The sequence below is a fragment of the Pelodiscus sinensis genome, chromosome 3, assembly GCF_049634645.1.
Source record: "Pelodiscus sinensis isolate JC-2024 chromosome 3, ASM4963464v1, whole genome shotgun sequence".
In the NCBI taxonomy this organism is placed as follows: Eukaryota; Metazoa; Chordata; order Testudines; family Trionychidae; genus Pelodiscus; species Pelodiscus sinensis.
The window spans coordinates 147,259,847-147,280,759 of NC_134713.1; the positions used below are offsets into that span (position 1 = coordinate 147,259,847).

At 45.9% G+C, this 20,913-nt stretch overlaps 1 protein-coding gene and 1 long non-coding RNA gene across 8 annotated transcripts in view; one reads left to right on the forward strand and one right to left on the reverse strand.

Moving 5' to 3' along the window:
* Nucleotides 1–20,913, reverse strand: part of PACC1 (proton activated chloride channel 1) — an 82,211-nt gene that overhangs the window by 23,331 nt on the left and 37,967 nt on the right. For 3 of the 7 annotated variants that reach the window (XM_075925158.1, XM_075925159.1, XM_075925156.1), the window contains 4 exons: nt 19,702–19,856; nt 16,953–17,095; nt 8,158–8,422; nt 6,784–6,920 (listed from right to left, as the gene is read on the reverse strand). In XM_075925158.1, coding sequence (XP_075781273.1) covers nt 6,784–6,920; nt 8,158–8,422; nt 16,953–17,095; nt 19,702–19,856 — 700 coding nt within the window. The remainder of the gene's footprint in view (nt 1–6,783; nt 6,921–8,157; nt 8,423–16,952; nt 17,096–19,701; nt 19,857–20,913) is intronic. The other 4 variants (XM_075925163.1, XM_075925162.1, XM_075925161.1 and 1 more) reach the window with 2 other exon arrangements.
* LOC142828015 (uncharacterized) lies at nt 5,452–20,434 on the forward strand. Its single transcript, XR_012902916.1, has 3 exons — nt 5,452–6,030; nt 18,296–18,379; nt 20,102–20,434. It is a non-coding gene; the product is annotated as an uncharacterized LOC142828015 (long non-coding RNA).

A 20,913-nucleotide genomic window follows, 5' to 3' on the forward strand; every position in this document is an offset into this window, starting at 1 on the left:
GCAATGAGAAAGCAGTTATCTATGCTCCTGCCTGAATTCCCAGTCCTGAGTTCTGTAGCATTGTACTAGAGCATCAAAATCAGAAAATGAAACTGAAATAGGCCAAACTCCAGGAGAGGAGGGGAGCTGATGCTCCAAATAACATAAAATGAAGAGAAAATCAAGGTTTTAAATTCTCTCTCAGCCTGTATTTAGTGAGCTGGTTAAATGTATGTTGTATTTTAAAAACATCATTTGAACTATTTCCCTCAGACTCTCTTATGGTACATTTGCGGCAAATACTACACTGTCTTTGTTTCAGTCTGTGGTTGACAGAAAAGAATGGTGAGAGTCTGACATCCCATCTGCCCATCCCACCCCTCAAAGTAATTCTGCCACCACCTCCTCTGCTTTTCCTGCAGCTCCTGAATTTATCACACTCTCTGAGGCTGAAGAAGAAGGGGGGAAAGGGAAATCAGTCAGAGTCTCTCTCCCCCCTTCCAGGTTGAACAAGGAATTCTGGGGCTCTTCACTCTCACCTCCCCTTGCTCTCTTCAAGGCTGAGCATCGCAGGGGAATCATCACCTCCTTACTGACAGAGGCGAAAAAGAGGGTGCAGAGCTGCCCTGAACTGAGCTCTTTCTGATCCTGGCTCCTGCGTGAAAGGTGTCAGCTTGGGAAGGAAGGAGATGAGAGCTCTGCTTGCAGCAACTCTGACTGGATGCTCTTCCCTATGACATTGACAAGTGGGGAAAGTAGCCAATCAGACAACACTAATAATGAGCGCCCCTCAGCACTCCCAACCTACTGCTCAGAAGTGTCATTTCCCACACTGTGGGCACTAACTTCAGATTTTGCCAACTAAACTCTTCTACATCTTACAACTTTGAAACCTTGAACTTGCTGTTAATGCTTTTATAATACGCTTCCTACAACACACTGCAGCTGAGGCTTGCAAAGCACTTTACAAATATTTATCAAACTTCTCCCATGTACATTACCTTTCCTACTTTACAGATGAGAAAACTGCAGCTCAATACAGTTGTGGCTTGCCCAGTGCCAAAGCCACAAAACATTGCTCTCCCAACTGCCAGCATTTTGATTAAACTACCAGACAATGCTTCCAGTGATAATACACCTGCTTATTATGGTTTCTCTAGTTGGACGCTGACTATCCCTTCACTAGACACATGGGATGCTGCCTAAAATATTTCATGACTAAGGCACTGATCTTGCATTAGGATCTTTGAACCCGGAGCCCTCCTAAATCCCACTGAAGTCAAAAGGGCACACATTCAGGGGTCTGTACTAGCAAATCCTGATAGAAGATTCTGGCCCAAAAATGCCAATGCATTGAACCGAATTTCTGTGGATTCCTTTTACTATTGCTGTAGCATAAGAGTCTTTTAAATGAGCAAGTCTTAAGAAACAATAGACAGAGTTAATTACATGGGAAGACCATATTTTTAGAAGTTTTATTCCTTTTTATTGTAATTCACTGATCTGTACCAATCTGTGATGGCAAAGCAGGCACAAGAGACCAGCAGTGAATTGTAATTAGATCACTGAATAGTACAGCTTTTATTCCCAAGGAGGCAATTATGATTTAATTCTGCTGTTCATCTTGAAACTCCACAGATATAGGAAATAATTTTCTTTTAGCTTTGCTAAGATGTTACCTGCCTTCTAGATTTTCTATAAAGTTTTATTTTCTTTCTTTTTAACCCAGAGGGCAAACAAATCATAAAGAAAGAAAAAAAACCCAGTTCTCTAGCTTCACTTTTTACAAGCAGATGTTTCCTTAATTTTCCTCATTACAATTAACACTGGCACACACAACAGCAACCTTAAAACCACACATACACCAATAGCAGAACCAGTAACAGCTCAGGTTCCAGAAATAGCATACATTCTATAAGAGCCAAAAGAACACATAGCAAGCAAACATCTGTGATTCTGAAATCTGGTTAAACTCATGTAGAGACAGTCAGCATAGATTATGCTTGCTTAACCACAAGACTTGGGATACAAATCTGCAGATATAATGGAGGCCTACAGAAGCCTTCCATGTTGTATTCTGCTGTAGATTAGACATGGGTGTACCCTTTTTGATGTGGGCTCACCTGTAGAGCCGGCCTTTATCCCACCACCAGCAATCCTTGACGTGAGTTTCCGGGTCTTTGCTTATTCTAGTTAAAAGTCAATGGCTTAAGTTCTCCTCAATGAAACAGAATCGTCCCACCGTTGGTTACAGTGGTTGCAGAGGGAGAGGGAGGTCTGGGCCTGCCCTCGCTCACGGACCCCAGCCCAGGGCCCTAAAGACACAGACCTTCTCCTGTCTGGTCCACCAAAACTCGCCAGCCCTCGGGCCTCCAATTGCCCTGTCCTGGGCTGCTTCCTCTCCCCATCCCTTTACTTGCCAGTCTCTCTGAACCCTGTCCGTTCTGAAACTCCTGCCTTGTCACTGGCTGCAGCCCCCTCTACCCATGCTGTGCCTGCACCTTTTATCCTTTGCCCTCCCAGCCGATTGGCAGCTCCCTGAGCCTCTGCGCATGCTCTGATCTGCCCTGTCTTCCCTGACTCTCTTCCAGTCGGCCCCCTCCCGCAGCTGAGCTGCGGACGCCAAATACGCTGCGCATGCGTGTGGTCCCACTCGTGGCGCCCCATTTAGGGCTGGCATGGCAAAGCGGAAAGTGCAGGGTAAAGACACCCCATCACACACCTCCCCCCTTAAGTCTTCTTCTTCCCCATGTTCCATTCTTGAAAAAAAATCGGCGTTCCTATGGTGTTTAATGGCGCGGTGCGCTACCGTGAAGGAGTATGGCTGTAGAGCCAAGTACCACTGCATTATATGATTTTTTGTGTCCTTCATGATTTGTATCCACCTCAACGGAGCATGATCACACCTAGGAGTGTGTCTAGACTACAGAATTTTGTTGACAAAAGTAGACTTTTGTCGACAAAACTATACCTGCGTCTACACTACCGCTGAGTTCTGTCGACATAACGTCGACAGAACTCAGCAGTTTTGTCGACGCTGGTAAACCTCATTTTACGAGGCATAACACCTTTTGTCAACAGAGTTCTGTCGACAGAAGGTGTTATTGCACTTAGGGTTGTGTCCAGACTACAGGGTTTTGTCGACAAAGCAGCTTGCTTTGTCGACAGAACTGAATGTAGTCTAGATGCTTTTTGTCGACAGAAGCTTTGTCGACAGATACTGTCGACAAAACTTCTGTCGACAAAACCCTGTAATCTAGATGTACCCTAGGAGATAATAGCGGAGCGTCTCAATGGCCCATTTTACAGCTAAGGCGTCCTTCTCTATTGTAGAGTATTTGCATTCCCTAGGGAATATTTTCGGCTAATGTACACTATAGGGTGTTCTTCGCCCTCTTTTTCCTGTGATAACACCGCCCCTAATCCTACTCCCGAGGTATCTGTTTGGAGGTTGAACAGTCTTGTAAAGTCGGGTGGTATTAGCACGGGTGCTTGGGTTAAGCGCTCCTTTAACTCGCGGAAAGCTCCGTCACACTCTACACTACCCTCTTTGTACTCTGTCCCTTTAGTTAAGTCTGTTAGGGGCGCTGCTAAGGTTGCGAAGTCAGGCACGAACCGCCTATAGTAGCTTGCAAGTCCCAGGAATTGGCGTACCTGTTTGTTGGTTGTGGGAGGGCAGTAATCTCTTAAGAGTCCCTACCTTATCAGCTAGGGGTTTTAGCCTCTCTCGGCCGACTGTACAGGCAGTCCCCGGGTTACGTACAAGATAGGGACTGTAGGTTTGTTCTTAAGTTGAATTTGTATGTAAGTCGGAACTGGTACATATTGTAGGGGAAACTCTAGCCAAACATTTCTCCAGAGCTCAGTTTTATTCTTCCACACCTCACTTCCCTCAGTTCTTTATTCTCAAGCTGAGGTGTCTGCTGAGAAAAGCCGCTCCGCGTCTCCCTGGTCTGCTGGGGGGGGGGGGGGGGCGCTAGCTTCGCGTCTCCCTGGTCTGCTGGGGGGAAGCAGCTAGTGCGGGGTTGCCTCACCCCATTTGTAAGTAGGGATCCGATGTAAGTTGGATCCATGTAACCTGGGGACTGTCTGTATACTGTAGGTGACCTCCTGTTCCCTGAAGTGGCATTTACTGGGGTTAGCTGTGAGCCCCGCTTCATGTAGGGTTCTCAAGACAGCCCTAACTCTTTGTAGGCGTTCAGGACAGGAGACGCTATGGATGATGTCGTCTATGTAGGCTGCAGCATACGGCTCATGCCTACGCAGCAATTTATCCATTAGCCTCTGAAAGGTAGCGGCTGCTCCCTGCAAACCGAATGGCATTCCAACAAATTGGTATAAGCCAAAGGGTGTGGAGAACACCATTTTCTCTTTCGATACTGGGGTGAGAGGAATCTGCCAGTATCCTTTTGTTAAGTCAATGGTCGATATATACTGTGCATTACCCAGCCGATCTAATAGCTCATCTACCCATGGCATGGGGTAAGCGTTAAATCGAGATATGGCACTGACTTTATGAAAGTCTATGCAGAATCGCATTGACCCATCAGGTTTTGGGATGAGGACTATGGGGCTTCTCCAGTCACTGAATGATTCCTCAACTACACCCCTCCGTAATATACGCTGCAATTCCTCGCGAACTATTTCCCACATCTTTTGCAGCAGGGAACGAACTGGGTCCCGCACGGTCTTACCGGGTCTCGTTGGGATGTGATGATAGGCCGCGGTGGTATGTCCGGGTCGTTCGTTTAAGAATTGGGGAAATTCTTTCAACAGCTCTCTTAGTTCTGCTTGTTGTTCTGGTGTTAGTTCACGGCCTACCTGTAGGTTAGGAGGGGTGGTGTCCCTTCCTCCTCCCAGTCCCAGATTTAATTCCCTTGGCCAGCAGTCTACCATTAGTCCGTCCTGGCTTTCTACTCATTTAAGAGGTTAATGTGGTCTATCTTGATTTCTCTGTGCCCTCCTGGCATTTGTACCTCGTAATCTACTTTCCCTACTTACCTTACTATTTCAAAGGGGCCTTGCCATTTAGCAAATAATTTGGATTCTTGGGTTGGCAGGCGGAGTAGCACCCTATCCCCTGGTTTAAAGATTCGTAGCATGGCCTTTCTATCATAGTACTCTGCCTGTTTCTCCTGGGCAGCTAACAAGTTAGCCTTGACAAAATCACCCAGGGTATGTAGCATCTTTCGAAGTTCTAATATATACTGTACTGTTCCCTGTACCCTTGCCTCCTGTTCCTCCCACTATTCCCTGATGATATCTAATATACCTCTGGGTTAACGGCCATATAGCAGCTCAAAAGGGGAAAACCCGGTAGAGGCCTGGGGTACTTCCCTGACTGCGAACAGGAGTGCCGGTAACAGCCTGTCCTGTTCTTTGGGATCCTGGTCTACAACCTTCTTAACATACTTTTCAGTGTACGATTAAACTGTTCCACAAGTCCGTCTGTCTGGGGGTGGTAGACAAACGTTCTTAATGCTCTGATTCGCAACAGACTGTTGCATAAAAAAAGCCATAAAAATGTGAGCTTACTTTATTTATATACATGGATTTTTTAAAGCTACACCAAACTGTAAGGTCTAAGGTTTTAAACTGCAACTCATTGTGATCTTTGTCAAACTTCGTAATCTGTGTAACTCTCAGAAACTTACTGTAAACTGCAACTTTGTAATCTTTTTAACTCTCATCCACCTTGCTTGTAACTTTCTCTAAGCTGCATTCTCCCCTGAGTGAATGGAGAGAGTGTGTTTGAAGAAAGCTTGGAACAATGGAGCACATTTCAATGAGTCATCACAGTCTGGGCATGCTCCCTGCTGGATAAAGGGAAGTCTGGGCATGCTCCCTGATGACAAGGTGAATGAGTCACAGGAGCCATTCAGACACTATATAAAGAGAAGGAGCACATGTGAGACTCTCTTTTCCCTTCCCCTGCTCCTGAGAAGCTCCTCTCCAGTGTCTCTCTTCCTGACCAGCTTCCTCAGCCATGAGGAGCAGACAGACTCTCCAGGATCCACATGCCTTGGCTCCTTCTGCAACCCATATGTCTGTGTAAGTGTGTGAGTGCCGAGGGCAGGAATGAATGGGTGTGAACGAGTGAATGAATGGAGGGGTGTGTGCTTGCTTGCTTGTCTGTGTCTGTGAGAGAGAGAGAGTTCTATCTCCTTTAGTTTAAACTTTTGGTGGCTGCTTTCTCCTCTTTAGTTTTACCTAGTGGAAATAAACCCATACTAGTGTAACCCTGGATGGTCTCCAGTGAGAATATTTTTGGGGTAACACAGACGACAAAGCTCCGCTACCATTACATTAGTACCTTGGTCTGTTAGTATCTCTTTAGATATCCCTACCCATGAGAATATTTTTACTAGTTCAGTGGCCAAGGTAGGGGTGGGTAGTATTCCTTAGAGGAACGGCCTTGGGATATCTTGTTGCATAATCCACCAACACCAGAACATACCGATACCCCATCTGAGTGTTTTCTAGCGGCCTTACCAGGTCCAGTGCCACCCACTCAAATGGAATTCTGATCACCAGGAGGGGTACTAGAGGAGCTCTGGGCACCCCTTTGGGGTTGGCATTCTGGGCAAGACTCACAAAAATCCTTTGTCTCCTACACACTCATGGCCAATAAAACCGTTGTAGGATTCGTCTCACCGTCTTTTCATACGCAAGGTGGCCCGCCCACAGGTTGGCATGGGCCAGCTCCAAGATCTGCCTGCGATATCTCTGGGGAACTAACAATTGTCGTAGGGTACCCGCGTCGACTACTCCCTCCATAACTCAATAGAGTCGGTCACGACATACCTCAAATCAGGGACTTGATTGCTGCCTTCAGTCTCCCTTTTCTGGCTCATTGCTTCGGGTGGCTTCTTCCCATGCTCTCTGGAATACCGGGTCCTCCCGCTGCTTCTGCAGAAAATCTCCTCCCCAGGCTTCGGGCCCTGAAAAGGTTTCAGTCACTTCTCAGGTTCTGGTTTGGTTAAGATCCCGCAGTTCTTGGGTTTCATCTTGGGGGTTACCTGTTCTCTCTTCATGCCGGTTGCTTTCTCCCACCATGACCTCTTTTCCTTCAGGATTTTTCCATTCTGCCATCACTTGGGTGAACCCTTCCCAGTCCCAGCCCAGTATCACCGGGTATGGTAACTTTGGAGCTACTACAACATAACTTTCGTGTGGTCCATCCTCCATGTGGATCCATGTTGTGGGACAGGGTGGGTGTCGCCATGTACACACTGGATGTGTACTGGCGGACCCCTTGGTTTGTCTCCTAATAGCATCTCTTCTCGTATGAGTGTCTGACCACATTCCGAGTCTAGCTTCCACTAGCTGCCCCCCGACTTTCAAGATCCTCACTACTTTTCTCAGTCCCTGCTCGTGTCCCACCCCCTCTCCTGCTAGGGCTCGGGCATACATGTAGTCCATTTAGGGACAGTCCTTTCGGAAGTATCCTTCCTGACCACAATGAAAACAGGCCCCTCTTGGCGGCCCACCTTTTCCTGGTCCCCGTCCTCCTTCCACCACCTGGGAACTTGCTCACTTGTGGATTCCTTCAGGGGCACTGACCACGCCGGGGTTAGCCTCCTCTTGTTGCACCCTCCTGTCCGTCCTCTGGCCCTTTCAGGGCTTCCTTTGGAACCCATGGCAGTTGACCACCCACCCTTTGGGAGGGGTCCTCCCCTTCCTACCTTCCTTATCCCTTTGGCTGCCTCAGCAGTCTCTTAGTGGTCTATTTAGGCGACCGCCTCATTTAGGGTTGTGGGGTGCTTGTCTGCGTACCCACCACTCTCCCTCACTGGGCAATATGTTTAAGAATTGCTCCAGGATGACTGTTTCTGCTACCTGTGTGCCTGTCTTTTGGTCTGGGTCTAGCCATTCTCTTAATCTCTGGGCCACCACCCGAGGCCTTACTCCCTGAGCATACAGTTCTTGTCTGAATCGTTGCCGGTAGGTTTCCAGCGTGATCCCCATTTGGTCTAAAATTGCCTCTTTTACCTTGTAATAATGCCCGGCTTCCTGATTACTCAGGCTACGGTAGGCTAACTGTGCCTGACCCGTTAGGTAAGGGGCTAATAAAGTGGCCCAATGGTCTTTGGGCCAACGGGATGCAGTGGCCACCCGCTCAAAAGTTATTAAAAAGGCCTCAGGGTCATCTGCAGGACCCAATTTGGTTAACCTCACCAGTAGCTGAGCGACCCCGTTCTTGTCATCCTCGTTACTCCCAACTATCCCAGTGCTTTCTTGGCACGGTGGCCCGTACTGCTGCATCCAATGGTCTTGTTGTGCTTGATGTTGTTCAGCTAATTCTCTCACAAGCTGCCGCTGTTGTTCCTGATTTTGTGCCACTAGCTGTTGTATGAGTTGCATTTGCTGTTGTTGGTGCTGTCTTTGTGTCTTGGCTATCCACTCTAACATTTTAGCAGGTTCCATGTTGGTGGTCCTGCAACTGTACTTGTAACGGGGGAACAATTAATCAAGTTTACACACCCAAAAAAAAAAAAAAAAAGCAAAAAAAATCTTTTTTTTTTTTTTTTAAACCTCACGCGTGCAGTTATATCCTCCTTTCTGTCCGGGGTTTGGGTCACACAATGCCCACATTCTCCACCATCTTTACCCCTTTTTGATGTGGGCTCACCCGTTGAGCCGGCCTTTATCCCACCACCAGCAATCCCTGTCGTGAGTTTCCGGGTCTTTGCTTATTCTAGTTCAAAGTCAATAGCTTAAGTTCTCCTCAATGAAACAGAATTGCTTCCACCGTTGGTTACAGCGGTTGCAGAAGGAGAGGGGGGTCCTGGCCCGCCCTCACTCACAGACCCCAGCCTAGGGCCCTAAGGACACAGACCTTTTGTTGTCTGGTCTGGCTGGTGGGGCGTTCCGCCGAAACTCGCCAGCCCTCGGGACTCCAATTACCCTGCCCTGGGTTGCTTCCTCTCTCTGTGCCTTTACTTGCCAGTCTCTCCGAACCCTGTCCATTCTGAAACTTCCACCTTGTCTCCGGCTGCACCCCCCTCTACCCACGCCGCACCTACGCCTTTTATCCTCTGCTCTCCCAGCTGATCAGCCACTTCGTGTGCCTCTGCTCATGCGTGCCAATCTGCCCTGCCTTCCCTGACTCTCTTCCAGTCGGCCCCCTCCCACAGCTGAGCTGCAGCTGCTGAATACGCCGTGCATGCGTGTGGTCCCGCTCGTGGCGCCCCATACCGGGCCGGCATGGCAGAGTGGAAAGTGTGGGGTAAGGACACCCCGTCACAAAGGGCATACAATATATAATAAAGACTAACACCATCCCATGGGATTTCTGTCTAAAGACAATCATATAGCTCCTGATCTACACCCAAAGAAGTCAATAGGAGTCTTTCCACTGTCTTCAAGGGCTATGAATCACTTTCATAGATGACAAGAGACCCTAAGAACAAAGAACATTTCACAGCAGCTGATCAGTTATTCTCCAAAGCAATATGAAATCTAGCTCTAGCATGGCATAGGAATGCATATAGACAATCTATGATACAACCCATCAGACTAGGGATGTTAAAATGTGTTTAATTAAGTAACTGTGTAACTACTGAAAATTTCAGCCATTACATGTTTACACGCAGAGGGTCAGGCGGCTCATTGGGAACTGAGGAGTGCAGGCAGCCAGCTTTTAAGCCAACTCTCCACACATACTGGGAGCCCATGTGTAACTATGACGGTTAACCAATGAGCCCAAGTCAGATATCAGTGTGCACAGTGTCTTTAACAGGAGTCGCTTTCTGTGAACTATTGTGCATGTCGTTGATAATGAGAAACACCTAACATTACAGTGAGTGGATATTAACAAAATTGGGCAGATGCTAATAACTACAATTTAAGAGACCATATACGTGATGCACAGATGTAAAACAAAGGATATTTTATAAACATCTGAGGGCTGATTTCTGTGTCAGTTGCATTCAGAGTCCAAACTCAGTAATTGGAGGAAGGGGAGTGAATTGTATGAAAATTATTTAAACAGGGTATGTGCTTAAGACAAGTAGTCAGATTTCCAGTCAACGTCTAAATCAAAGCAAGTGCATTCCACATATGAATCCACAAGGTGCTTAGATTCATTTCATGGTCAAGCTTGGACTCTTCAATTATTCAATTCACTTCATTTCTAAAGGCTCTCAATATTGTAGCGAACTGTAGGTTACTAAGGCAGAAATATATAGTACATGCAAAATTGGGGGGGGGGGGCGGGGTGGAACCAAATCATAAAATAAATTATTCATGCTGAGTTTAATTGACACAAAGTTATAAAACAGATAATTACCCAAAATTCATTTAAACCCAACCTCCCACTAGAACCCTTGCTTGTGCAAAGACTGTTTACCAATCTAACTGAACTCAGACAGCCGCATTTACTAAAGGATTGTAACGTTGTTAATAGTGCCAAATCCCACTTGCCTTCCTTCTGTAAATGGACACACAAGGCCCTTTAGTCACATTTTGCAACAGGGGGAAAAGTGAAATGGGCCACTGATGGTGAGCAGGAGAACAAAGTAAGCCCACTCCAGAGGGGCCCGGCAGTGATAACTCCCTCTGCAGGCATGATAAGACAGTGGATGGGATCACAATGCCATGCAAGTTTGGCCTGGCCTCTGCCCATCATCATGGAGGAGCAGCTGGACCAACTAGGAGTGAGTGGCGCTGCAGTGTGTTGCCACATAGCTCTGTGCACCATATTACAGCAGTTGGAACCAGCCCCAAGGCACAGGCCTGCTGCTGCCATGGAAGGACAGTGCAGGTTCTCTCCCCCACCCCACAGGAAAAGGCACCATACAGCTGAAAGCTTCTGAGGGGCCCTCAGCACCATTACCGTTATCTGCTTTTACACTCTGGTGCCTTCCAGTGCCGAGAGCAAAGTGGGGCAGCAGGCAACTTCTTTAGAAGGGAGCAACTTGCCCCTTTCCCATTGATTAAGCAAATCATAGATTCATAGAATCATAGAGCTGGAAGAGACCTCAGAAAATCATCAAGTCCAGCTCCCTGCCCAAGGCAGGACCAATCCCAACTAAATCAACCCGGCCACGGCTTTGTCAAGCCGAGACTTAAACACCTCTAGGGATGGAGACTCCCCTACTTCCCTAGGTAACCCATTCCAGTACTTCACCACTCTCCTAGTGAAATAGTTTTTCCTAATATCCAACCTGGACCTCTCCCACCACAACTTGAGACCATTGCTCCTTGTTCTGCCATCTGTCACTACTGAGAACAGCCTCTCTCCATCCTCTTTGGAACCTCCCTTCAGGAAGTTGAAGGCTGCTATCAAATCCCCCCTCACTCTTCGCTTCTGCAGACTAAACAGACCCAAATCCCTCAGCTTCTCTTCATAGGTCATATGCTTCAGCCCCCTAATCATTTTGGTTGCCCTCCGCTGGACCCTCTCCAATGAGTCCACAAACTTATTATAGCGGGGGGCCCAGAACGGGACACAACATGCCAGATGTGGCCTCACCAGAGACGAATAAAGGGAAATAATCATGTATCTGGATCTGCTGGCAATGCTCCTCTTAATCCACCTAATATGCCATTGGCCTTCTTGGCTACAAGGGCACACTGCTGACTCATATCCAGCTTCTCATCCACTGTAATCCCCAAGTCCTTTTCTGCAGAACTACCACTTAGCTGGTTGGTCCCCAGCCTGTAACAATGCTTCGGATTCTTCCTTGTTGAACCTCAACAGATTTCTTGTGGCCCAATCCTCCAATTTGTCTAAGCCTTCTAGCCAGCTTTCTATCCATCTTACCATCCATTTATCCAATCCACATTCCCTTAACTTGCTAGCAAGAATATTGTGGGAGACCATATCAAAAGCCTTGCTAAAGTCAAGGTATATCACATCCACTGACTTTCCCATGTTCACAGAGCCAGTTACCTCATCATAGAAGCTACTCAGATTGGTCAGGCATGACTTGCCCTTCGTGAATCCATGCTGACTATTCCTGATCACTTTCCTCTCTTCCAAGTGCCTCAAAATGGATTCCTTAAGGATCCCTTCCATGATTTTTCTAGGAACCGAGGTAAGACTGACCGGCCTTTAGTTCCCTGGATTGTCCTTCTTCCCTTTTTTGAAGATGGGTACTACATTTGCCTTTTTCCAGTCATCCAGGACCCCTCCCGATCGCCACGACTTTTCAAAGATAATGGCTGAAGGCTCCTCAATGACATTTGCCAATACTGGCAGCTCTCCTGGACTCCTTTCCCCTTCCTGTTAGCAGCCCAGGGGATTCTGCCCTTGAGGTTTCTGAGGGAGTCAAAGTCTGCTTTTCTGAAGTCCAAGGTGTGTATTTTACTACTCTCATTTATTCCTTTGGTCAGGATCCTGAAATCTACCATCTCATGATCACTGCTTTCCAGGTTGTCACCCACCTCTACTTCCCCTATTAGTTCCTCCCTGTTTGTGAGCAGCAGGTCAAGCTGCACATAGCCCCTGGTCGGATCCTTCAGCACTTGTACCAAGAAGTTATCATCAAGATTCTCCAAAAAACTTCCTCGATTGCATGTGTACTGCCGTATTGGTCTCCCAACAGATGTCAGGGTGATTAAAGTCCCCCATGAGAATCAGGCCCTGATATTTGGAAGCTTCTCTCAGTTGTCCAAAGAAAGCCACATCTACCTCATCCACCTGATTCAATGGCCTGTAGTAGACACCAACCACAACATCACTGCTATTGTTTGTACCTCTAAATTTAACCCATAGACTCTCATTAGGTTTCTCTGCCTCTATATACTGGAGTTCTGAGCAATCATAGTGCTCTCTTACATATAGTGCTACTCCTCCTTTTCTCCCCTGCCTGTTCTTCCTGAACAGTTTATATCCTTCCATGACAGCGCTCCAGTCATGCGAGTCATCCCACCAAATCTCTGTTATCCCAATTAAATCATATTTCTTGGACTGGGCCAGGGCCTCTAGTTCTTCCTGTTTGTTGCCCAGGCTTCTCACAGTGTACAAACACCTCAGATAACCAGTTGATCTCCCTATCTTTTCCATTCGAATCAGGGGTCCTCCTTTCTTGCTTGTTCCTCTTTGCATTTTTTTCCGGTATCCGACTGTCCCACTCCCCTCAGGGTTTTGGTCACCGTCCCCTAATGAACCTAGTTTAAAGCCCTCCTCACTAGGTTTGCAAGCCTGCCCACAAAGATGCTCCTTCCTCTCTTGGTTAGGCTGATCCCATCTCTTCCTAACAATCCTTGTGCTTAGAACAGGGTCCCATGGTCGAAGAAACCAAAGCCCTCTCTGCGACACCACCTGCGCAACCACGCATTTACTTCCTCTATTCGACGATCCCTACCCAGTCCTTTCCCTTTAACAGGGAGGATGGATGAGTACACCACTTGTGCTCCGAATTCTTTTATTCTTCTTCCCAGTGCTACATAATCCGCAGTGACCCGCTCAATGTCATTCTTGGCCATATCGTTAGTTCCCACATGGAGAAGCAGGATGGGGTAGCGATCCGAAGGTTTGATCAGTTTTGTAATCCTCTCAGTCAGATCTCGAATTCGAGCTCCCGGTAAGCAGCACGCCTCTCAAGATTCCAGGTCCGGATGGCAGATGGATGACTCAGTCCCTCTTAGGAGGGAGTCCCTGACCACCACCACTTGTTCTCTTCTTTTGGGGGTGGTGGTCATGGAACCCCCATCCCTAGGACTACACATCCCATGCCTTCTAGTAGATGGTGTTCCTTTCTAGTTTCTTCCTTTGGAGGTCCCTTCCAAAGCATTCACCACCGCAGAGCCTGTGGAGGGAGCCTGAAAGCGATTACTTACCTCTATAGCATTGGGGGATTCCTGTGCTGGCCTTTTTCCCCTTCCAGAAGTTACATGCTGCGAGTTCTCTTCCTGCCCTCTCTGGCTCTTCCGCCTGCCGTGCTTGCAGGATTAAACGCTGTCATCTATCGAGGAAGTCTTCATCTTCTCTGATCGAGCAGAGGGTCGACACTTGGGCCTCCAGTCCTCTAATTTTTTCTTCCAAAATGGCAACCAGCTTGCACTTAGTGCAGATTAAATCTGTTCTTTCTTCTGGGTGGAAGACAAACATGGCACACGCTGTGCAGGTAACAACAGCAAACCTATCACCATCCATATCTGCTGTCCTGTTCGCAAGCTCCTTGGTCACTTGCTCACTGCTTTAGAAAGCCCTGGAGTGCCTGAAAGTCCCTCTCCTTACCAAGGCTCAGCCAATCAACAGAGGCTTCTAAAATTCAAACTTCAATTAGACGCCAATAGTTTCCACCTGCCAGTCACAGCACACATTCCGTGAAGGGGAGGTGGAGGGGGAAAAGGAAGGGCGGGAAAAAAGCCTCACTCACAAACACAAGCTCAGCACACAGCAAGAAAGCCACAAACACAACACACACTGCAGACAGCCACTTTCCTCAAGAGTCCTGTATCTACTTCCCATTTACCTGGAGAACTCCCTCTCTAAACTCCCTGTTAGCACACACCTGTTTGCAATATGTCACTTCTCATCTGCTTATTTACAGCAAGACTGCACCAAGCTGTAGGATCCTCAAACACAATTCCCAGCTGCTGTGCCTATATTCTAGCTCTCATCTCCTGCCATTATGTAACCTGTGCTTAAATCCTGCCATGCACTGGTATTCTTTATGGTGTTCATTATTAAGCAGTTCCTGACTATGTACTTGGACACATATCTACCTTTACACAGCCTGAATATGGCACAAAAAGGGCAGGCATCTGGAAGTGCCAGTATTCAGACTTTGTATGCTGTCGGCAAGAGCTAGGCATTACACAACTGGTAGACTGTGACTCCATACGGTAGCTACCAAGGCAGCAACAAAGAATACAAAAAACTAGAAAGAGAAAGCAAACTGAAGAGGATGATTCGTGCCAAGTTCAGTTTATAGTGAAAGCTACACAGCATGTTTTTTTGCACTGAAATATCAATTCAGGTTGGATCTTTCTGGTCCAACACCCTCGGGACCTAACAGTCCCAAACGAGGGAATTTGCCAGACCAGAGGAGGTCCCCTGCTACCCGCTCCCCAGACCATCTCCCTCCCCATTGCTAGCCCCAGCCACGCCTTTCCCACCCATTCTCCCCCTCCCTCGCCGTGCTGCCATGACCCAGGCAGCCTAGACTGCCCTGGCCCTAGTCCCATGATCAGGGCTGCCACATCCCTGGCCCCACTATTGGGGCTACCACGGCTGCTGCATCTCCAGCTCCAGCCCCGCTACCGCAGCTGCCGAGACTGCCATGTCCCCAGCCCTGCTCCTGGGGCTCCTTGCTGTGCTACTGGGGCTCCGGCGCTGGTCCCAACCCCAACCCCATTGAGCTCTGAGCCACCAGCCCTCTTGCCACTGGGGCTTCCAGCCAGGAGTCCCTGGTCCAGGAACATACATGATCCTTCGGGACCACGCATGTTGCCAGATGAGGGAGTCCCATTTTGGGAGGTCCAAGCTGTAGTATATTTTAAATACCTGGACAGTGATACTTTCTGGGATGTCCTAGCTCTAAGATAGATTATAGAAGACCAATATTTATTACAGAAGCCAGTTTTTTCCCCTCTTATTGAAAGACAAATGCTTTGTGAAAAAAATTCAGAAAATCAGTCACGTTACCAAAAAGCACCTACAATTTAAGCCCTTTTATACATCTGTTCTATGGCTGTACTGGCTGCTTTCCAATCAGGCCCCAACTTGGCTGAGGTGTCTAGATGCTATTGAAATATAAATGATGAGGCTAATAATACTAAAAGTCTTATTTTCCCCTCGCTGCCTCACAGGACTGGCTATCACCATAATCCGTGTGTGTGTGGTTTTCTCAGTTCTGCTCATCTTTCTCCATCTGAGAACATTACCTGGTTTCCCAGTTTAGGGCCTGATTTGGACCTACTGAAACCAGAAAGGCAGGCTCCCAGTGACTTCAGAGGGCTTTGCATCAGGGCCAGAGAGAGCAGCAGAACTGAGTCATTTAACTAAATGCAACGACACAATACAAATAAAGCCACCCACCCCCACCACATGCAAGAGAGGTTCAAATACAAGGTTCAGAGTTTCAAAATGCTCAGTATTGTTAGATTAATTCTACTTCCCCAGCAGTCAGTGGGAATCTGGCTACCCTGCAGCTGGGAATGAGCTTCTCTGCCTGGGTCTGCAGGCTCTTGCTAGCAGGACTCATGCCAATGCACTAAAAAGTGAGGAGTAGAAATTGCAGCTCAGGCTGCAGCTTAAGCTATTGAGCGGGGGAGGGGAGATGCGTGTAGGTATGTACCCATAATCCAATTACAGCCCACACCACAATATCAAAGCAAGTGTATACGCAACTATGTGTGTCATACCGGCATGAGCCCCACTAGCACAAGTCAGGCTTGTTCCCAGCTGCTGCGCTGCAGGAATTTTATCCTTCACTTCAATGGAAGTAAAATTTGTCTGATACGGAGTGCCTTTGAAAATCCCACCCAAACAGGTGAATCAGTTTGTAGAGCCTTGTACGAGGGTCTTCAGTAACTGATAAAGTTTTCAAACAAAAAGTCATTGAGTTTAACTTTTTAATAATTGATTTGATTTTAAATCCTCCAACAGAAATAAAAATAGAAAAACAAGAAATTCTTTAAAATGTATTTTCAGTTGTGCTATCCACTGAGACTCGCTTCCAGGTCATCCACATGAGCAGCACAGACTGCAGTTAGCAAGTGTGAGCATCAAATATACTGGCCGGCCAAAAGTCAAGTGATGAGTAATGGCAACATTGATCAAAGGCGATTTTTGCCACCAGAAATCATTTCCACAGCTTAACATTTTTAGTCACCATTAATATTAATGACTAGAGATCAATTTTTCCAAGGCATGAAAGTGCACTAGGCTAGGCCAAACACACACCTAAAATCACTAAAAACAGAAGTCAGAAACAAGAAGCCCTACTGTCATTCTACTAGTAACACTGCATTCTTGCAGTGTATTGCTAGACCACACCTTTTATTCTTGTGCATACCTGTTGAGGAATTCCTGAAAAGAAGAGAACAGAAGATAATTTATTGCACTGAAATCCTGGTCAGTTTCATTTAAATGGAACTGCAAAAACACCAATTCCTTTTTCTTCACATCTCGAGGTCCTTGGACAATCAAAGCATGTTTCTATAGAAAGAGAAAAAAAATTGTTGATGGAACTATAAAAAACGTAAAGGAATTCTCATTTCCTGTCAGTGAATTTGCCATGTGTCACTAATGCATGACAAAAACCTAGTGAACATAGAGTTTTTCATGTGTTGGGTAAGTACACATCAATTAAGCTATCCAGGGAGAATGCCAGAGCATACTTAAATTTCTACTTGCTGATTAAGGGTGTACATACTCAGCAAAGTGAAGGTGTGATCATGGTACAGATACCATACTCATGATAGCTTTAATTTTGCTAACATGGGTCAAGCAGCAGCATAAATGTGGTAACATGGGCCAGCAAACCAAGCATGCACTTTAGGTCTCTGGAAGGCTCGCCCATGCTGAAGCCTAAGCCACTGTGTCCAGGCTGTTTTTCTTGTCCAAACTAGCTAACTGAATTAAAGCTAACTCAGGTATGCCTATCCATGCTATGATCACACCTTCACTTTGCAACATAGATGTGGAAGTTCTTTGAATTCTTTAAATCAAGGTTAGATGTCTTTTTAAAAGCTCTACTTTCATTAGTCATTAGACATGATGCAGAAGTTACAGGGTGAAGTTCTATGATCTATGTTGCATAGGAGATCAGGTTATATTATTACAATCCCTTCGGACCTTAGTATCTGTGAATCTATAATTTTTAGCTCTTAGAAGTCTGGAAGTAGGTCTACACTTCAAGCTGGAGGTGCGGGTCTCAGTTCAAGGAGCCATACCTGTGCTAAAACAACAGGGAGTTTTGTGGCACTTTAAAGACTAACAAATTTATTTGGGCATAAGCTTTCACAGGTTGGAACCCACTTCATCAGATGTATCTGACGAACCCCAATTTTAGCAGAGAAAACATAATATTGTATGTTAAGTTCCATACCAGACAGCATGAACAATATAGAGCCCATATCTTGCAATTTGTTGCTTGCAGAAGAATTCCCATAGTGGTCTGATAGCATGGAGCAGTGGTCACCAACCAGTAGATCGGGTTCTACTGGTAGATCTTGAAGCCTCTGACAGGTGATCTTGACCGGTTTGGCCAAGAGACACTTCAGCTGCCTCTTCCCCGCACTGCTGCGCAGCTTCTGCCCTTTGCCTTGGAACTGCCTCCCCCTGGCTGTGCAGAGCAGGGAAGGGGGGCGGGTGATGTAAGGGAGCCCCCTCCCACCCTGTATTCTGTCTCCACAGAACGGAGTACCACAGGGCTTTTGAGAGTGGTGCAGGGCCAAGCCTGCCTTAGCCCCACTGCACCCCAGGCAGAAGCCAACTGAGGTAAGCAGTGTCCAGATGGAGCCAGCTCCGAATCCCTGCCCCAATTATGTACCTCCCTAAGTCCCTGCCCTAGCCCTGAGACCCATGGATCCAAACTCCCTCCCAGAGCCTGCAACCTGAAACCCCTCCTGCACCCCAATTCCCTGCCCCAGGCTTAGCTCAGAGCCCTGCTATCACTCCAAAATCTTTAGCCCAAGGCCAGATCCTATATTCCCACCCTCTGCCCCTGCCTGAAAGGAAAGGTAGATGGGGAGGGAGGGAGGACGTAGTGAACAGGGGCAGAGCCTTGAAAAAGAGACCTGAAGGAGACAGGGCAAGGGTATTTGGGTTTGAGGTGGATCCTGGATTGCACTTAAATTCAAAAAGTGATCTTGTGCTTAAAAAGGTTGGAGACCACTGGCATTGAGTCAAATGCAAGATCAGAGAATACAGAATCATCAAGATTCTTAAAAAGTATCTAATACGTGCAACAGAAAATACAGGATTTTAGCACACTGAAGCAAGCAATCATAACAAAGACAGAGAGAGAACACATGACAGTTGAACCCAACATATTTATTTAAGAGCAAAGGCTCCCCAGAAAGAAGTGGAAAGCCCATGGGAAAAGTAAAGAAGTGGAAAAATGGTTAGCATGATGTAGTGTTTACATAGATTGCTTTAAAAAAAGTAAATTAACATGTAAAACAATTTTACACTTCAACTGCATATTACAGCATGTTTTTAAATAAAAATTATCTAAATATGATCAAAATTGTTCTTATACATGCAGCAAATTAGAGTGGACTACAACTCAATTCCTTTTCACAATGAGTATCATCGATCTTGGTTCACTTGATATTCAGTGTGCCTTCCTAATTCTAATCAGTTTAGTTAGGTGCCAAATTCACATGAAGATTCCTGCAAGTTTGGTAAATATAACATCATAATATAGTATGTAATCCACATATGGAATATGTACAAAGGGAATATAAGAACCAATCTTCCTCCAACTGAAAGTCAGTGGAAAAATCTTCTCCTGCTTTCAACTGAATTAGGATTCAACAAATTGAATTTCGCTCACAATCTAACCTTACATGCCAGTTTTGATTTTATAAGAAATGAACCAAAAATTGCACTGTCAAAAATATCTATTCTGTTCCATTCCTTTCATATTCTTATGACACTCACATTGATCAGCTATCTGAGCAGCTACAATAAAATAAGCCAATTGATGTCTTTCACAGTGGTTCCTGGTTACAGTATAGACTGTTACTTTAGAATGCTGAAGTGTACAAAAATATTGCATCCAGTGAACTCTGTTCCTTTGTCTTTTTAATTATTACCATGGTTTGATTAGTAAAAGGATCTGTGTAGTTGATTCTCTGAGTGGTGCACTCAATTTCTCCTGGATGACCTGGGTTTATCAGAGGTGGAATGTGATCATAGTAATGATGCTTGCAGCTAAGCAGCTGAGCCTTGCCTGGGTAAAGTGCAATACCTGTTTTGGGGGGAAAAAGTTAGAAGACATGTAAATAAGAGAGTTGATTTTCTTGCCAAAGTAAGTGGATTGTTATGCTAGGATTTAATCCTGCAAGGTACTGAGCTCCCAGACCCAGCAAAACATTTCACATTCACAAATGCTTAAATGCTCTGCTGGATAAGGCTCAGACTGATCCCTGAGCAGCAGCTTCCAAATAAAACTAAAATAACAATAAAACCCAGCCTTGCCTGTTTCTCTTTCAGAGCCTGATCCAAAGCCCACAGAAGCCAACGGGAATCTTTTCATTAACCTCACAGAGTGCAGGATCAGGCCCAAAAAAGCACTTAAACATGTGGGTAGCCCTATTGAAGTCAATGGAACTCCTCAAATACTTAAGAGGATTAACTGTTTTACTGGATCAAGGCCTTAAACCATGACCTCTCTGAAATCACTGGCTGACAAAATCTTCTTATGTCATCAAACAGACATTACGATTACTAAATACTGTATCAGGCTAAATCAAAAATATAAAACATGTCCACAGATTATCCTCTCTTGTCACTTGTGTTATCAGGCAGGCAAGCTATTTTTTTTCCCAGCGATGCTACAATTAATATATTTAGCATAAAGTACAATAATGCTTAAATCCAATAGTTGTATAGAAACACATGAAGTTTTTTTCTTGCTGCCCTCTCATGACAACTAACAAAGCTGTAATATCACATTTAGATTTGCTTGAAAATAATACAGATCAACTACAAAAAAAAAAGGAAGATATGCTACATGTGGCAAATGGCCATATGATTTATAAACCTAAATCAATTATTAAAATAACCCATATGCCCTCACATAAAAAGTCAAAAAAGGCAGAGCAGAGCATCTAAAATATATTTGAGTGATCTCTACTGTTCCATACTTGGAAAGGAAAAATCTGGTCAGGTTTAAAACAAAAGAGTTAAAAGTAAATTCAGGTTCTACAGCTGACTCTGGGCCTACTATTTTTGTGGTTTCAGGTGTTTTAAAATTTTCTTTTAATAACTTTTTGTCCTTTATCACTGTGTGAAAGATTCACACA